Consider the following 20,626-nt stretch of genomic DNA (forward strand, 5'->3'; position numbering starts at 1 on the left):
CGTGCAGCAGGTCCTTGCAGTTGAGGACAGAGATGTCGACATAGACAACATTGCTAAAATATCCGATAGGATTTATGAGAGAATGAAACAAACGAGTCCTCAAAGACATAGTACCACTGTAGATGAACGAATCGACGCATTACGAAAGGGAAGATTCAAACAACCAATACAAAAATGATTTAAATCTTCCCATTGCATAGGCTAGTGACTTTCAGGATTTAGTAGGTAAGTGGATAAGTCGATAGTGTTTGAAGCGAATGGTACTGGGTCTCAAAGTGAACATAAATTTTGGGATGCAAGTACATCTAACTGACCAGTCCAAAACAGGGCAAAACGCGAGTTCTGGACTCTACTGCAAACCACCATTCATCTTTGCTTATAATGTTTGTCTTACATTTAAATGAAAACCTTGTTAGATAATCATTAGAATGGCTAATGTAAGAAAATATATGAATAGGTCTTCGTAAACACTTTACAAGCTTAAGTACTAGTATATTAAACCAAGCACCAGTTCGATTTCGACACTTATATGTATGCTACCTATAAGCAATCCTAACCCGTTAGTTGGGTGAGAAGACAGAATAAGAAGCTGTATCGGCAATCGAATCAAAGATACAAAGTAAAGCAATAATATGTCTGTGTGTCCAGTGGATAATTGAGCCAAATCTCAAACAGAACTGTTAATCCATCGACAACACTCATCTACCATTTGACTATTCCCTAGATTGTGATCACAGTGATCTGACGGCATTGACCCAGATGATCCCCTCTTTAACCTGAAAATCTGGTCTTTTATGATGTTTGGAATTATTTGAATTATAGCACGAACTAAGAGTCCAAGAAATAACGCATTTGAATTAAGAAGACACAAGCACAAACGAATGTACTGTATTTGGAATTCGAAATCGTGCAATCAACCAGCACAAAAGTATCATTAGTTCGTTCAAACACTACATCTTTAAAACTTGTTGAATAATAAGCACTGGCAAATATCATCTATTTTGTCTCTTTTATTGCTATAAACTATATTCAACTACCTTATAAGTCAGTATTCCTTCTGAAGTCTATATGCAAAGATTGAGGTAAGGGATATGTTAAGTTCTGATAAAGCACATTTATAATAATGTAACTAGTAAAGTGTATTTCAGTTCAGAAGTTAATGAACAATTTTTCAAGGGAAAACAATCAAGTCGTGTACATTCTAAATTCTTAAAGTAAATAGATATTAGGAGTATTTCATTAATAGAATCTAAAACTATGGTAACTTGTTGAACAACAAAGAGATCGTTAAGTTATTAATCTTCAGTTTAAAACTATCCAGAAATGCTACATATTGAAGATGATTGAAATATCCAAGATTCATTGTTAGTTAGATATTCCGTTGTAATTTAATGAAACTTCATTTCGGTAAAATCATTCAATGAATTGTTCGCTTTCAATGTACATGTTCATGAAGATATTTATAAGAGATCACACCTTTTGTAAAAAGGTCCTAGTAACAACTATTACTATTGATATCCATGTTAATATGTAATATATTTTTTAGTAGATTATCTACTTGGTAATTCACACTCAACTCTATTGTTTGACCTAGTTTAGTTGTATAGAATTCAACACCTGAGATTGTTATCATTAACTTGGAAGTCAAATAATTAGCGAGTAATATTTAGGATAAGCTCATACATGACTATATGTTACCAATGGTATAGTTACACTTTTGAATGGTTATTTGACATAAATGTTGATTTATTTTGAGTATAGAATTCAGTAGTATTTGATGGGGGAGTTAAATGTTATGTTGAACTTTTGTCTTGTTGGGGACGTTAGATCCCCAGAACTCACTTGAGAAAGGACCTAATTTTGTAATTTTATTTAGAAAATTTGAATTTCTCTGTTTTCGCGCCAAAGGCACTCTTGTCACCTTCATGTCTTATTTCCCACTGGGAAATATCTTAAATGCTATTGGTCCGTTGCGTCTTTTAGTATGCTATTTGGTAATTCTCCCCAAAGACGGTTTTGTACTGTATATATACGTTTTGATATGCGTTTGTTGTTATCGCTCGTTTCTGGCTGTTTGCAGCATATACTTCCCCATTCCAAGCTTGGACTTCTCCCTCTAGTTAGCGGGGCTGGGACGCATCAATAGCTAGGTTACTGGTCTTTGGTCATCATGTCTTTGTTCTCGTTCGCAGATTAAGTGAACTCTTGATAGCTTCAACCCTAGTATGTCTAAATAAACTGACAACTGATGAAAGTTTGTTTTCTTTTTCACTTACATAGAATGACAGATACATTTTAACTACATCATTGCTTAATCATAGATGATTTCATTCAAATATTGAGATGTGTTTATACAAGCATCTACTCTCTTAAAGACAATCTGAAGTAAGTCACATACACTAGGTCTACATTCTTTACTTCACCGTCGATTTTATAGTCAATGTAATATCGTTACTATTTTTTTAAGATACTTTAACACTAATCCATAGCTATAGTTGAATACATCTAAGTTACTAAGGTTTCAAGTCATTTATACTAAATCATCTCTTAATAAAGACTTACACTAGCAATCGATTACTAGAAATCAGTTATTGTTTTAGAAAAGAACAAAAATGTTGTCTCTCTTTCAATAATGTTTATATTTTCATTTAAAACATACAATATGGTTAATACACAGAACAGTGACATTAAATGTTTTGGGTAATTTTGAATTTTCACTGAATACAAATACATGTTTTTGTTACTATTCCATGTAGCATATTTGAATTGGCAAATCCACTCCATGAACTGATAAGTGTAGGCCAGTTTGGTTTTGGTATTTGTTTTGATATGTCTGGTTTACGAGTTGGTATGGTTCCAGGACGTCTAGTAGTTTTAGGACGTTTAGTAGTAATTGGACGTCTAGTAGGTTTAGGACGTCTAGTAGTTACAGCATAACATTCATCTTGTGATTTTGCTTCGTAAGGATAACGACCTTCATAGTTTCCTCTAAAATACAAAATAATATACAATGGAATGTATCAATTGAATTTTTCTTTTTAAAATTTAATGACTAGAAACATCTTTATATTACTATTATAATACTTAGTAGAATAAAATTATAGTACAATAATTAGTATTAATTATTCATATTTATTTACCCTGGGCCATAATTACAGACAACTGATAATCCATATGGAAATCCATAATTCCCGGTACAATTTGTAATACCACAACCAACATGAGTAGTATTTTGCCATACTAACTAAAATAAATAAAAAGAGTTTGAACTGATAATTTAAAGATGATTTGTTTAAATAGACAATTATATATTAGTATCAAAAGGGGTTTTGTGGAGATTGTAGTAATTCCATTAGTTGAAATCATGAATCAATCGATGCTAGACCACCATGGAAAACTTGGAAGCACTGAACGATGGTTTCGTTCTATTGTAGGACACCTCAACAGTACCTATCCACGACTCCACTTCGCGGCGTGGAGTTCATCCGGGTCAGTTGTGAGATAGTAACTCGCTGATGACAATAATGGATGTGTCACTCATTTTTGTGGATTAGTTGAAGTTAGACATTAGCACCAATGGATGTCAACCCAGTGGTCTGGAGGTTAAGCACTCGCACACGAGACTGATAGGTCCTGGGTTCAAATCTTGTGAGGTGAGATCGTGGATGCACACTGCTGGGGAGTCCCACAATAGGACGAAACGGCCGTCCAGTGTTTCCAGGTTTTTCCATGCTGTTCTAGCTTCAATTGACTCATGATCTCAACTATTGAAATTACATATAACTTATATGAAATGTTAAATAAAGAATAACCAGTGAGAAAATAAAATTTGATATTGACAACAAATATATTTATCGTTGACGATGTCCCAACTCGTGTTAATGTAACTTTCGATAAAAAATGAAATATATGGATAGATGTAACATTAAACATCTGTCTTTAATAATAATAATAATAATAATAATAATAATGATAATAATAATAATAATAATAATAAAAACTTCAGCTGTATCTATTTAAGATCTAACTAGAAGTGAGACCATGTCATTACAATGACCACTATAATACTAATCATTTACTTCATTAATTTCAATGAATAAATGAATAAAATTTTAAGTGTAGTAAGACTCAAATTGTTTTATAAGTAATAACTCTATATATAGTATGGTATCAGTCAGTCAGTCAGTAACATCATAGAACTTCGTACGTTCGAACATCAGTTCAAATTGCCATATCACATTAGCACAGAGATGCATTTGTCGATTCGAATTCCATAGTGGTAGAGGTAGTAAGAGTATAAGCAGTAATCGGAAACATTAGAGTTTGAAGATGTTATTCAAGGAGTATAATACAGTGAAATAAATTTGAAAAGAAAATAAGGGACATGAAGAATTCTGGAGATTAGAATTTGGGAGAACACAAAGAGTGTATGCACCTGCATCATTGCAAACGATTTTGAGCCATGTCATTCAGGGTCTCTAACCATCGGTTGCTATCATCTCGCGGTCTCCAACCAGGTAGCCTACACCTACCAACATGGCTCAGTCCACTTGTCAGTGACTTGATGGATTTGTGCCATGTTTTGGTCTGACCGCCCCTAGCTTTCTTCCAACCTACTTCTATGACATTGAGCATAGCATAGTATAGTATAGTGGTTAATTAATATTACAGCAATCTCATTATCACTTTACTAAAGTAAATATAAAGTTATTTCATAATAAAAATACCAAGTAAAATGTATTACGTCATCATGAATGTTAGTTTATTTGTATTAATTTACTTGAGTATAATGTCCACAAACACCATAACAACTCATTGAATAATAATTATACTGTTTATATTCATCTTTCCATGCATCGAATGCTCTAAAATAAGATTAAGAGGAATTAAGAAAAGAATAGTAATAATGATAATGTTAGTTACTGTTCAATTGTTTGATATCCTGCTATATTTTGACCAACATATTCTCATTTATGCGGTAAATTCACATCATTATGATGAAAATAACATTCATTTGCTAAATCTTTAGCTTTTGAAGCTAGTTCACCATCTCATTTCTATTTTACATGTAACATGTAATAGATCATGTTATATAAACTTACAAGATCTGGCAGATATTTCGCTGGAGGTTGTCCTTCAAATCTACATTCTGTTAAATTACGTCTAAGATCATTATGATATTGTAGAAGTTTTTGAAGTTGTGGATCATTTGGTTGTGAGAAGACAATGTTTACTTTTATATAAATTAATAATAATAATAAGATACTCATTTTATCTCTGAGAAGTATGGATGACAGACAATTTATAGAATCTTTTAGAGATAAAAAAAACCAAAAACAGAAAACAACCAAAAAACCACAACAACCGTACTGTTATGATGTGATTTGGCACATTATGCATTTACATTTCAGCCTATGTATATGAAATGACAGTTCTCTTTCTATTAAAATGATTGTTTGTTAACTATAAGTAGAATAATTTATGTAGCGTTTTGGGTTGTGGTTTTTTTTGTGCAATCCATGTTGAAATCAAACATGTGGTTCTTTCAATTTAAAGTTTTTATCGTTTCCATTGAATTATTTAGTTTATTCATATAATTGTATAACTTATTTATTTATTTACACTTGTTACTCCTCGTCAAAAAGCATAAGCGGCCAACCATTATTCTCCATCCAACATTATACTGGGAAGTACTTTCCAGTTGACTCCAATTGTTATTTATCTTTCTGATGTATGCTGTGGTGGCGTAGAGAGATGAGATGGTGGTTGGAGGTAGTCAGCAGGAAACCCTGGACCCAGGTCGTGTGCTACTTGTAATCTTGAAGGAACTGGTTCGATCTCGTGTTACCCAGCTTCACAGTCAGAGACCTTACCACTGAGCTATTCGGGCAGTGACCGACTTCCTGTAGGACTGAGATGTAATCACAATTGAGTGATCACTGGGTGGTGATCAATGTCATGTGTGTCAAGTCCTGGGTTCAGGGTTTTGCTGTTGACTACCTTCAACCACCATCTTATAACAACATAGTACACGCAGTCTCGAGTCACCTAGACTAGTGGCCACATGGCAACTTAATCGACGGCTTTCGATCTGCACTGACAAGGACCTGACACACATGACATTATTCACCACTCAGTGATCAATCAATTGTGGTGGTGGCCCAAAATTTCACCCTAGGTAGATCATTTGCTGCTTGTTATCAAGTTATCCAAATATACATTTCACCATTCCTTACGAATAATTGTTGACTGAATTCGGCATAGTGTGCTATTTGATCTTCCTCTTATTTGTTTCCCTTCAAGATTCCAAGTTATCGCTTGACTCTTACGACGTATTTTTTTAAATTTCCTTTTCAGATGCCACCTGGTATTTTTAAAAGTTCAGATCTCATCTTTTGAAATAGTTTCCACCAACTGGATATTTATGTTTTTCTGTTTCTTTGACCTAGTCAATAAAATTATCACAGCCTCTACAAATATTATCACTGAAAGAAGATCAGACTAGTTTTCAGCTTCATATGGATGAAGACTTAAAGCAATGTAAGAATCAATGATACTCTATCCATCTTAGTTTTATTTGTTTATTTTCACCTCATAGACTGATTTTATTTACAAAACCATTGGAACCCAACATGCACTACTTAACATTTTCGTTTCAATATGGGTACTGACTTCCGTTAATTTGCGATATTGTATTCATCCAGTCTCAAATATATTTTGTCAGTAAATCTCTAAGATAATTCGAAATTATTTCCACATGGGTAATTTATTCAAAGTATCAGTCATTTATTATAGTTACAGCATAGCTAAATATCCTATGTATCCACAGTCTTATTGTTTTTAACACAAATAATATGGACAAGTTCATGACAGATTGATACATTCAGTAATTTTATTTACCTTATCGTTAATCCTTTCAGTCAGTCAGCTACAACGTAGGACCAGGCACATACATACATCGGTCCAAGTTGCCATACCTCATTAACACAACAAGATGAACACCGGATTCATAAAAGTAGTTAATTCAGAGGTGGTAATATATAAAAGAAAGATTGCATATAAGGATATAATACAGGAAGAAAGAATTAGTTCGTAGAAAGAAGGATATGAAGCGATTTTAATCTCTTAGTTCAAGGAAAGACAGAAAGTGTATACACCGACGCCATTGTGATCGACTCTGAGTCATGTCACCCAGAGTCTCCAACCATTGGTTATGATAATCACGCGGACCCCAACCAAGTAGTCTGAATCTACCAACATGGCTCAGACTAGAAGTTAGTGTCTTCAAGGACTGATGTGTTTATCCTCTGCATCTCTACTTTCAGCAAACAAAAAAATATACAATGAATATTCAATTATCATACAACAAAGGATTAAGTATTCAGTAGTTATTGGTATTTTATTTATCAATTAATAAAGCATATCGGAGTATAGTTTTTTGTTAATGCAAGCATTCCCGAATTTAAACGAAGAACATTTTCTGGAAACAAGATATTGTAATAAAAAAGTGAAATATACACAAAGTATCTATGTATGTCGAATGATGAGGCATCCATTTGTCGATTACACTAAAATAATATTGTCAAATCAAATCCATCTTTCAATTAATCACTATGATATATTGCAGTCAGAAAACACTACTTGGCTTTGACTAGAAGAAACATTACTGACTAATAGAAGTAGGTTAGTCACAACGTTCAAAATTAGACAGTTTCCGAAATAAATAACATTACACACATTACCCTACATAAATAAGATTGTATGATCAGAAGAGTATTAATTACTGTATTATGTAAAAATAGATATGCAGAAATAACACGAATTACATATGGAGGACATTAAAATAAAAGGAAACTAACTCAAACTATTGAATACAAATGAGTAGTATAGAAAAAACGTAACAAAGAGTAAGCCTAGAACAATCGTTATTGAGTGAAAAATATTTGAAATTTTACTACGTAACATACGGCTGTAATTAAACTCAACTCAATTTCATAATCATGTCAGTCTGCTTAGCGACCAATCAGAATGAAGCGGGAATTATTATATCTGCCATATTTCCTCTCTGTTTTTTTCCACTGTCTCTTTTGTGTAGCTGCATAATTTAATGTTTCAGTGTGCTGAAATTCCTCTGTTAATGTAATACACTAAGTGTTATCGCAAATTGTCATTGGGTAATGTTTATTTTATCGGTTTTCGCTATGGCTATTTAAGTCAAAGTATTTCTTCAGTCAATCTCGCTTCTTTTATGTTATAAAATGTTAGTTCGTTTTGTTTTGTGTACAATCAAGCTACGGGCAATCATAAACTATGCAATTAACTAACAACTATATCTAATCATTTAATTTTATTTACTTTCGAATTCCCTCGGTTAATTACAGTTATTGTTAATTTCTGTCAAACCCTTTTATGAACTTATTCAACAGACAATGATATTCGGACAGTAAACATTCGTCTATTGCTTTGTATTATTATTATGATCACTATCATGTCTGTATAAACGTGTACGCTTGACCACATGTGACAGCCTACTCACATATCTCAAGTATAAATGGTGATGGCTTAATTATCGCTCGATGAGTCATTCTCTTTCCCATGTATATATGTGATTGAATCCTATTATTAGACGTTTCCTTGCCTTGTCTTGCCTTGTTGCACTGCTATTCCTTATTTCGATTTGACTATCAATTAGTTCTTCTATTCGCTCTCACACACACACAATATCAGATACAAATCATTCACTGAACATACACATTTCCCACTCTATGGGGAATGTTCTCTATCTGACGAACAGTTTATCAAAACTGACTTAACCGGAACGCTATACTTATGCATGATCAGGTTGATAATCTTTGTAAAGAACCATAGTTTCTCAAACGAAAATATAATTAATCTAGACATAATGATGTCGTGTACAGGGAATAGGAGAATTTAGTTTAGATATATTGTAAGCTAAGGATTTACTGTTGAATTACATGTTTAATATTGAATGAAGTGATTATTATTACTAATTACATTGATGAGCTGAATAAACGTGAAATCCAGTCAACACACCATACAACATACACTATACACAATACACATACAAAGATGAAATAATCAACACATAATGAACGTATTCATTAAATGTATCATTCCAATGACACTTGCCAACATTGTTTCTCACTCACCACATGAATTACAAAACACAAAACAATATGATTTGAATGAAATATATTCAATTATAAGTTATAAGTTATGACTAATTGCTACACACATACATATAGTTGAGTAATATCAACACAAAATAGTGCTGCATATCAATGGAAGTAAGTAATGAGTATAAATTCAGAGAAGGTTTTGGGTTACAGAAGTGAAAACAAAATTGAAAACAGATACGTGAAATAGATATGGAGGCGCCAATTATATTTGCCGAATAAATTCAATCAATTTCTGTATCGTACTCTTCTATTATTATGCTGTCCTTGTACATAGCCAAGCCCACTTCCACTACGAACGCTCTTTAAAAGCATGTGTAAAGCTTTCTTTCCGTATATACTCTTGGTATTAAAAAGATTATTTTGAATAATATTTGTAGGAACACATTGACTATTTGGGCGTCGTTCATGAACTCTACTTCCACTTGAACCGGTCGATGACAATTTGTGGTTGACATTCGCTATTGATAATGGTGCACGCTGTGTATTTTCACGCATCGTTTGAAAACTGTCTTTAGGAATATTCTGCTTTTCTGGGCACAATTCACGTGATTTCACTTCATATGGTTTCTCATCAGTCCAATTACCACTAAAACAGTCAACACAATAGAAATTCAGTTACATTCACTATGAGAACAACAACAAGGTGATTGCAAACAATACCATCTCTTCCCACATCATCAAGAGCAATCACTTACCCTGGACCATAATTACACACGATTGATAGACCGTACCTTGGACAACTCGCAACTCCACATCCAATGTCTGTGGTATTGGCCCAAGCCATCTGAAACGGAATGTGAACAAGGTATTAATGTGATCGTTCGGTAGGCCAATTGCAAGACATTTCCACAATGTTTCAACATGACCTGTGTGTAAATACATTACTTGTAAATGATGGAGATAATGTTGTCAACTGAAGGAGATACACGTGGAAATTCCAGTATGTGTTGAATGAGTATTTTTACACTTGGTGCAGTTATGATAACTAGTTGGATTCTACAGAACACTCAATCAATCACTCTCTCACTCACTCACCACTCATCCTGTCATGTCAACCAACAGTCGAAATCATTTCACCCATCACAACATCGTCATCTTCCATCTATACACAATGAGTTTCTGTTGAGTAGATTGCAATATTGTGTTTGTGTGTTCACACTAGTGTTGACAGATTGATTAGGATTTGAATGCACTCGTCAGTCTTAGTACATGCTGGTCAGAGACAGATTTCCTATCTGTTGTTTTCCACAGAATCACCTCAACTCTCAACAAAACACACATACTCAAATATGATCAAGTGTTGTGGATACCTGTGTGCATAACTGCAATGATCGGATTACGTATATTTACATGTGTTTTTCAGTCACTCCTGTAGAAAAGTGAAACCACTTGATTGTTATCACACATTCGTGGTGCATTATAATAGGTGTGAACGGTGAGTGGCAAATGACTGTGGGTATGTTGAACTATGTTGAAGTGGATGAGAATGGACTTACTTGTGTGTAATGCAAACATTCCATACAGTTGTTTTGATTATAGTCGTATAATTTGTGCTCATTGAACCAAGCATCTACTCCTCTGAATCAGAAAACAGTGAATTGAATAGAAATGAGCTTACGACTTAATGGTTGGACAGACAACAATATTTTGTCCAACACAAAGAAATTCATCTGAATAAGGTATTTCTTGTTGGAACATGCATTGGTTTGCCAATTTTTGTGCTTGTGCAGCCAGATCGTAATTCCATTTCTACAAATAAGCGTTACGTATATTATTTGAAGAAATTATTGAATAGTGAGTGATTTACCAATGGTGACATATATTTAGCTGGAGGTTGTCCATCAACTTTACAATCAACTAAATCCTGTCTGTATTTTCTATGCAGTTCGAGTATTTCTTCGCTGTTTTTGTCGAGTTTTCTGTTGATGTTCACGCAGTAGACATAATTGATGATAATGTATATTATCAATATGTTAAACATTTACTTTCTTTTAGTATGTTGTTGCAATGATTTTGAGTAATGATTTCATTGCCGTTTTATTTGCGTTTGTGTGAATTATCGGTGTTCATCCGTTCTTCTATTTGTTCATGTTTTGTTTATCTATATCTTCTCAACTGTATTATCTCAGTTTTCTCATTGGAAATGCTACGTGTTTTTTTTTTAATTGTTATTCTCATATATGTTTAATAGTACAAATATGCCTAAGTATGAATCTTTATATTAAGTAGTATAACAGTAGAGTTATTTTGATCGTGTAATATGTTGCCTGAATGATAGTTAGTAATAAGATGTGTTTTCTTCACTTATACATACACATGTTAAGCAACTTGTTTTGACATTACTTATGTACAAGACTGGCATATTAAGAACTAAACTGTATGCATACATCCTGATATCTTCTAATAATCTTTAAGACTAATTAAGTTTTTGATTGAAATCATCAGTCAATTGAAGCTAGATGACCATGGAAAACCTAGGCATTACCACAATTTGATGCCGGCTCAGTAGTACAGTTGGTTAAGCGCCTGGCGCGGGACTGATGGATCCTGTGTTCGAGTATCGCGTGGTGCGGGATCGTGGATGCGCGCTGTTTAGGAGTCCCATACTAGGACGAAACGGCCGTCCAGTGCTTCCAGATTTCCCATGTTGGTCTAGCTTCAATTGACTCATGATTTCACTTAATTCTTTTGTTGAATTAACATACAATTAAATGTATTTACTCTCAAACAGTAGATTATTAGATCAGGTTTAAAAAGAGTACACTTTTAAACATACTACTAGTTTGGATAACTATTTATAATAAATATATAAGTTAACCACTGATTTGTATTGGTTTATATTTTCTCTATATTGGTAATAACAACTTTAGATGAACAATCTCTTTCAGTAAATGGATATTTTGAACAAATTGCTAATCAATATCTGTCTATCGAATTATAATATTTTTCATCAGTCTAAATGATTGAACATCTAGTACACATAATGTTTTGTTTTTATTTGGTTCAAGGTAGTCATCAGGAAATTTTTCTTCATTTACGTTTCACGCTATTTGACACTCGTGTTCAAGAGATTATTTCAATATTAATGAAACGGGTATAACTTGAGTCATTTAGACATTGGTCTAATCTATGAATAACATTGGTTACTACTCAGTGATCAATCGATTATAACTATACTAACAATATTTTTGTAAACAATGATGGGTAGTGGCTAGAAGTGGATTCCAGGCCGCGCGTTTCGTCCTACTTGGGACTCGTCAGCTGGATGTACCTGCATCTGAGTTGAGGTTCACTCTGGGACTCGAACCCACTACCGCTCGCTTCAGACGCCATCACGTTATCCATTCAGCTACTGATTCATGATTGCCACTTGTTTGTGCAATGGGGTGAATTTAAATTCACTTGATATTGTTTTGGCTGGTATCCTCCCATTGTGGTTTAAGACTGCAATTGATCAGTCTGTTATTGGCATATGTGCATCATTGCTTACAAAAAGCTTGTGAATTAAGGCAATATCGAGGCATACGCACAGTATGCAGATATGCCAATAACAGACTGATCAATTGCAGTGTTAAACCTCAATGGGAAGATACAAGCCAAAACAATATCAAGTGAATTTATACTAACAATACATACAAAATAAAATTTAAAATCTTATGGGAACATTGCAAAAGTATATTCCTTTGTTCATATTTTAGATGAGATAAAATTAATTGTTCTTCACAACTCTCTCAATAGATTATCAATACGTTCACACACATAGTTTTCTCTCATTACTGTGAGAATTTCATTGAGAATGTGTTGTTATGGTCATTCAAATATGTGGGAATATAAAGTACATTTATTTTTTGTAAAAGAAAATATCTTGTTGATACTTCAATTGTTTTTTAGGTACTGATCACGGGGTGTGACTTAGAAGTTATCTGTTCCCGTCAAACTTCAGTAGGCCCTCCAATCATTCGACATTGATCATCTACGTTGGTGATCTACAACTTCTATTTGCCTCATTTATGTGAGTATCCTTTCATCCTTCCATTAATCCTACTGAAATAATTATATTTTCATGCTTATTATATACAGAATAATAAAGATCAAATTCTCAATTCAATAGACAATCTACAAATATTCTTCAGTTGATATTTTCACAATATTAGACACAATTTAATAATGTTACTAAGACTAACTAGTTGAATATCCCATAATTGAGAATCAGGAATTGTCAACTTGAAACACTTCAAACTCAACGTTTTGTATCCAAACTATTGTATTGGTTAATTAAAAGTATTACCTACACTTGGATTCGATGAAATTTTACTCATTCCTCTGGTAACAATGGTTCGGTCGGTTACATGTTAAAATCAGTATTTAGTAAATTAATCACAGCCACCGTTGAAATTGGCAATGTATCCCATGCGGTCAAAGTCATTACTCATGGTATATTTAAAGTAGTCTTGCAATTGTATGTAAAAAACTAATGAAACACATGAATGGTTCACTGCCGAAACTTTTCGGTTCTGCTGTCACATACTTGAAATCAGAATAGTTATAATAAAATATTAACGATCTACCAGTGATTCGGAATAATACATCGAAGGCAAATTAGCTTACAAAAGGAAATTCAGAATAACTTAATCATATTTTTCACACAATTATTTAACGTGTCTTGTTCTACTATCAATACTTCATAAAACGAAAATATATACTGTAATTAGAAATCAATTCAATGAAATACCCTCTCGAACAATGATAACCAAAAATCCACGAAACTTTATTCAGATAACTGAGAAAGGGTCATTATTAATCATATAAATTCATTATTACGGTTCACTGAGTAAACATGGGCAAACGGGAAATTCAACTTTGTTATTGCAAGCAAACAATAAAAACTCTTCTTTATTCATAAATGAATTGTGATAAGTAGATATCGATAGAAGCTGATATGCATTTGACAGACGGTTGTTTGACTTTGATGTGCATGCTTCTGTGCCTACAATTTATCGTGTCACTCCAGTTTTGATTATTGATCTTAGATACACTGGCGAATCGATATGGTGTTAATAACAACTCTGACTGATGCTATACAAAGTATGCCAATAACTTGTAGTAACTGGCCCTATGTCGAGCCCACATAGGTTATTCTATTCTCTGGACAGACCAGTTTATTCATTCTTCTCGAGTCACATTTTGACCTTGTTAATTATTCGCCTCTCCTCGCCTCGCTTCGCTCTTCCTTGTCTTGCCTAACTTCACTTTGTCTCACATCACCTCGATTCCATTTGACTATAAATATTGAGTAACGCTTAATTAAAGTGAGTTGGCTAACATGCCATCTTCAATCCGACTTGCTTCGCACTCACCTCTTCGTTTCGTTTCTCTGATTGTCTGCTCCCTCCAATGATTGTATAAGATATTTGTATTCAAACATCTGTTCTCGCATTTGAATTTCTTTAATTTAGTTATTCACTGACGCGAGTTAATTCGATAATTATATACAAGAATTGACCATATGCATAAATCGATAACGATAATCACATGATTAAATTGGAGTCAGATATTCCAGGGCCACTAAGATCTTCCGTGATGTAAGTGCGACCATTGTCAGGATTTACTACCAAAATGGACGACTTCAATGATGAAACTAATCACTGAATGTTTGGAGATATTTTCTGGTAGTGATGTACTCCAGAAAGAGGGTTATTTAAAAAGCTACCGAGCATTTCCCACTGACATGACCAACCATATATCGTGGTAACATAAATGAGTGCCTGTTCAATTTTCAAGATTCCAAGGAGTTCTATATAAGTCAATATTAAAAAGTCTGTTTGTCCACCATTGTGTAATGCTCCGTAAATAGGTTCAGCTGAGCAGGTTTTAAATATGAAGCGAAAAGTTGCTCTGTTGTCTCAAAATTTCCTTCTTAACTATATAAATTGGGTTGATTGAATTCAATAGGAAAGTAGAATATTAATCTCAAATTTTATATCATCATTATCTTAACTTGGGTACTGAGAACACATAGTTTACATCGTGAACACTAGCAGTGAAGACAAGTCAGCTATTGCGAACAATTTTGACCCATACAATCTTTCATTATAATCATTAGAGGAAAAATTATCAGACGTAGAACGACGTCTGCCACATTAACTGTGCCTATAAAAAATTTAACTGAAGATAGGTTTCAATAAAAATTGACAATTTAATACAGATTTCTGATCAAAATTCTCAGCAATCAAACCAACCAATCCTTTACACCTGCAATCCAACATTGCTGTAGGGGATATGATATTAAGGCGATGAATATGTCGAAGTTATATATTGAAAAACGTTACTAATGAAGTTCATTTTAAATATTTACAATCTGGACCACTTTTTTTTGTTATTTAAATAGCGCGAACTTGCCAACCGAATTTATCTTTATTAAGTGGAAAGTATTGAAGACTACTTTAATAAAATGTTACACAACAACTGAGAACTTATAAACATAAGACAAATCATGTGTGAAATAGGAATATTAAAGAACCAGTTAAGTGCAACTTGAGTATCGCAGATACAATTCACAAGTTCATCAATGAACCTTTAGCTACTGGTTTCCAATGACTTGCAAAGTTGAAAGATGTAATGAAACATCTAGTTATGAGTAATCGTTGGGGAATTTATGCAATTCAAAGATTTGACTACATTAGATTCAATTGCAGTAAGACTTTGTATGGGTACCAGCCCCTGGAGTAAACGATAAAAATTCCTACAATCCAGGAAACGCTGTCCTGTAATATTTACAATGTAATAATAGATTTCAGGAAGAAACAGGTTATTCGCTTCATTCACTTAACTTAACTGTATTTGTTGATGGAAGATCGAACAAGCAACCAGTAAATGAAAAAGTAATGAACATCTTCATTAGAATCGTTCTCCATAGAACTGAATCCAAAACACATTACAGTGTCAACAATATGCATAGTAGACACATATTGTGACATTCTATATAGATAAAAATAATGTAGAAGATTTCATCATTTTCGCTACTCATTACGTAATAGGTAGGCGCATTGTTTACCATGTAAGTATATTTGACTCGATATCGATCTCACATCATACGACTACATACCATTTTAATGATGTCGATGAACATTCTGACCATCAATGCATAATACCCATTCATTAAATCTCTATACTGAATGACATAATTATTTATTACTTATCATTTTGAAACCAGTAGTCATTTAATTGATATACAACTATTGAATAATCAATAACAGTATCAAAGCAGCATGATAATCAGTATTTAAAATGGGATAAATATGAGAATAACGATAAATGATTGTGATTAATTAAAACGAAGTAACAATGAATGGATTTTATACAATATCACCACCATGAACTAATACTTGATTATATTGACAGACTGAATATCCCTGTTGAGAACATTGTAAGCTGTGTGACTAAAGTGATGTTGTACTTTATTGAATTTAGGAAATTTTTGAGTGTTTTACATTCTGTCTTTACTCACTTCTCATCCACTCTTTTGCGTAATATTCCATACTACTTATTTACACTCAGTAAACAGGTTTATTCCAAAAATTTACAGATTTATATACACGTATGATTGTGAACTGGATCTGTACAACTTACATCGATCACAAGCGATTTCGAGGTCTATGTCGACATTTGCCATTTCCAGATTTACTTTCGTTTTATAACTATTCTCAATCTAAAATTACTAATCGATCACATCCACCTTTTGTAAACGATTTATTTCAAGTTTACTGATCAAACATCATTTTAACATGCAAAACGTCGAGGAAAAATTCAATTCATATATGAATTAATCTCTCTTCACCTTCTAAGAACTAAGATATCAACCGAGAATAATCTTTATTCTGAAATACTTGATAATTTCGGTCAGTATTCTCAAAATATCATTCCTCCAAACGTGACCAACAATCGTAAGCAGAGTGAAAGAAGTTCTTACTAAGAGTACCTTGTCCATATTTTTGAAAAATCACTGGAATTATATTGGTGGAAAAACACTATGTCCTTTTCACTCTCCACATATTAATTACAGATAAAAATATCATTTTAATAGTAGTGAGAGACCGTAACCTTTGGAGTTCAGTCTGCGTCGAGTGTGAGATCGATATACGCCTCATGGAACAGATGATGAGTCTCGCTAGAGCATGGATTTGTTGAAGCTAAACATTGAAACCATTGGATAGCATGTTAGTGGTGTGAACGTTATCTGTCCGCTCTTGAGACTGAACGTCTTGGGTTTGAGTTTCGTAGGAACGTGGATAAGCACGGGTTAGGATTCTCATACTACTATCAAACGACTGTCCAGTGCTTCCAGGAATTCAACGACGGTCAATTGCGAAACTACTCTGATCTCCACAAACTTTCGTACTTATATTTCAAGGAGTTTTATTGTTGTTTATTTAATTAACTTCTTCGTAGTCATGTTTAAATATTATTTAAAGATTTTGTGAAGACTAGTTTGATTATCATTAGAAATTCGTCGTTGGCTGACATTATTTTAAAATCAGTGGAAATTTAAGCGATGTTTCGTCTCACTACGTGACTCCTCTTCCAGACCATTTCAGAGATCATACACACAGACGTTTGCTCTCATTATTATTATAACTATTCCTCACTGTTGAATTCCATCGAGACAGATTCCCAAGGTTCTAATGAAGCTTATAAGTAACGAAATTCAGTTATGTTGGTAACGAGTGCGTATCTAGCTGTGGAACTCGATAGTACACATGCCATAACGAATGTTCGTTTAAAATTAGGAATGTCGACTGTTGGTTTGTAACTGTGTGATCTGATGATAAAACAACAGCAAGTTAACTTCAGGGTGGTTAGTTAAATCCCTGTCGGCAATGGTCGGTGTACACATTTGAGAACTGTGCAGAAACAAAAAACCAGTCCATTTCTCCCTTGTTATAATCTCTACCCCGATGTCGATCTGTGATATAACTCTACTACAATTGATGTTTCACTTCGGTTTACCATGTCATCTCACTAAACGGTCTTACTTTCCTAGGTGCCATTTCTTAGTCTTTAGAATCTTAAAACAGTCTGTTTGTGGAAGATGTAACAACAGTTGCACATTTAATCTGCCACTGATTTATTTTAACCTGTAAATCTTGTTGGTCGTGTCATTCGTAATCTGACTGTTTATAACAAATCACTGATTGATTTACTAGATTCTTCATGATGTTTCAATAATACATGACATTGAAGCTGTAAAATGTGATCGATAGACGAACACACCAATAATAAAGTGAAACGCCCACCACCACATTAACTCCCTTTGATCTTGTGCGACTCTATCTCTTTATTAACCAATCGCAGTTTGATGTTCATTGTAAAACAATATTTGCTTTGTTGACTCATTTTCCCTATTCTTTGGCTACTGTTCGGTACGTTATTTGTCTGTTTTTCCCTGTATTAATAGACCGTACTGTTTGTTTGTACACTAACGATGTTAATTTATGTTTTAGAAACAGATAAAGTTTATCTAGCCAAATTAGCTTGCTTGTTCTGACTGACCGAACCAAGACTCTGTATTCGACAGTCTAGCGATTAGCTTAGAGTTGAATCTGTAGGAAATTGTTTCCTTCATAATCATTGTAATACTCTTATTACTTTGATGCGCCACCCACCTTTTTACAGGAAAACATGAGTTCCAGTCAGCTGAACAGTTTATTTCAGTATTTGTAATGGAGAAAACTTATATTGTGCGGTTCGGAGGCCTAAGCATCACCTTACTGATTCATAATATTGGTTGATGCAGTTGTCGGAAACCTCTGAAGGCTAATTTGTGGTGTATCAAGCTTCTCATAATTGAACTTCTCTTTACTCGAAAATGCTCATAAATTATAAAAGTTACTTTTTGTGCAAACATTACAGTCGATGAGAAAAAGATGGGCAACTGACAAACTCAGGAGTGGCTCAAAACTTAGTCTCTGAAACTTAAGGGACGCAACAAGTTGACAATATTGTTAACCTTCGATGTTTCTTACTTATTGACCTTATTCATAAAATGGTAACACTAGATGCAACTGATTGTTCCAGTTAGAGGACTCATTTCATTGAGATTGCGGCTGATAACGTAAGAACTTCTTATTCATTTAGTCCCATAGAAAATCATGACTATGTACACAGCTAATTAGCGTTGATGTTAATCCCACTCCTTAAATTCTTTGAAACATCTTAATCTGATAATACTGAAAGGTATTTATCCATAAGTTCGATAAAAACTAAAACCTATTTGTTTCAACAATCTTATTCATCTAATACAACCACTTCAATTTTCTAAACGAAATAAAGGCTACTGAACATATAGACAGAACACACCAGAAATGATGGTACAATGACCGCCAAATAATAAATAGAGTTTACAGTCAGATATGTCCTAGAAGTTTTATTTGGGAGGAGGTGACCAAATAAATGTAATCGACCCCAAATGCTACTGTTTGTACAACTGATTTTAGACATTTTTTCATTTGCATTGATTTATCCTGTATGACATTAATTGGTTGATTCCAAGGCACTTTCGTTGTAATTTTATGCAAAGTGACAATTACTGAGTAACAAATTTCGTAATTGATGATCATTGAATTCGGTCAATACATATTGGCTTAACTAGTATGTAAATTAGTTTTCCTGGGTTCTCTATCAAAAAATCTACACAAACCTAGAATTCTTACTCAAGTTGGTCAGCAGAGAACGAGATGATAGAAGCAGTGTCGTCCACCATATTAAAGTAGGAGTTGAGAATAATTCATTTAGCGCACAAATAAATACAAACACAAAATTTCCATGGTATAAGGTCATGATTACAAACAAATAAACAGTATATAACAAGCTCGGGTACTGGACACACATAATCTGTAAACGGATAGACTGTTATAGTATATATATCAATATCATGACCTCTTATACACACATAGAAGTAATCTTATTAAAAACACACAATAAGAGAAGCACAATTGTAGTAAAAACAATTAACTAGAAAACAAGACTAACAAACACCTTTCATATACAAGTGGATACTACTTTGGAAAGAAAACCAACAGATAAGACAAAGAAGAATAGTAGTAATTTAGAAAAATCAACTGGATATCATCAGAATATACAACTCTAAGTGGAATTGTTTCTCTCAGCATTTGAGAACACGTATACACTATGATTAATATTCAATTTATTTTGGTATATTTTCTAGATCAAAATGAGGGAAAAATAAACTCAGAGGGATAGTAACACTTGGCATACTTATTCACACACACACATGCACACAAAAGCTACTAGGTATAAATATTTTCATCAACTGCTCCTTAAATCCCACCAACCTTTCACCAATTTGTCACTTGTTCCCATAGACATAAATATACATTTTCAAAAAAATAAATATAAAAGGCATAATC

At 33.5% G+C, this 20,626-nt stretch overlaps 2 protein-coding genes across 2 annotated transcripts; both read right to left on the bottom strand.

Moving 5' to 3' along the window:
- Positions 1-2,619: 2,619 nt before the first annotated feature.
- On the bottom strand, positions 2,620-5,019 carry GLIPR1L1_6 (GLIPR1-like protein 1). Its single transcript, XM_051216775.1, has 4 exons — positions 4,924-5,019; positions 4,781-4,865; positions 3,141-3,244; positions 2,620-2,988 (listed from the first exon to the last, which is right to left on the bottom strand). Exons 2-4 carry the CDS (start codon positions 4,814-4,816, stop codon positions 2,715-2,717), a joined length of 414 nt encoding a protein of 137 aa, XP_051065388.1. The 5' UTR covers positions 4,817-4,865; positions 4,924-5,019; the 3' UTR covers positions 2,620-2,714.
- Positions 5,020-9,425: 4,406 nt separating this feature from the next.
- On the bottom strand, positions 9,426-11,181 carry GLIPR1L1_9 (GLIPR1-like protein 1; the record flags this gene model as incomplete). The annotated part of the gene is made up of 5 exons (XM_051219440.1): positions 9,426-9,786; positions 9,896-9,984; positions 10,697-10,778; positions 10,819-10,949; positions 11,008-11,181. 5 exons carry the CDS (start codon positions 11,179-11,181, stop codon positions 9,426-9,428), a joined length of 837 nt encoding a protein of 278 aa, XP_051065389.1.
- Positions 11,182-20,626: the final 9,445 nt, after the last annotated feature.

This window comes from Schistosoma haematobium, chromosome 6 (assembly GCF_000699445.3).
Source record: "Schistosoma haematobium chromosome 6, whole genome shotgun sequence".
Classification (NCBI taxonomy): Eukaryota; Metazoa; Platyhelminthes; class Trematoda; order Strigeidida; family Schistosomatidae; genus Schistosoma; species Schistosoma haematobium.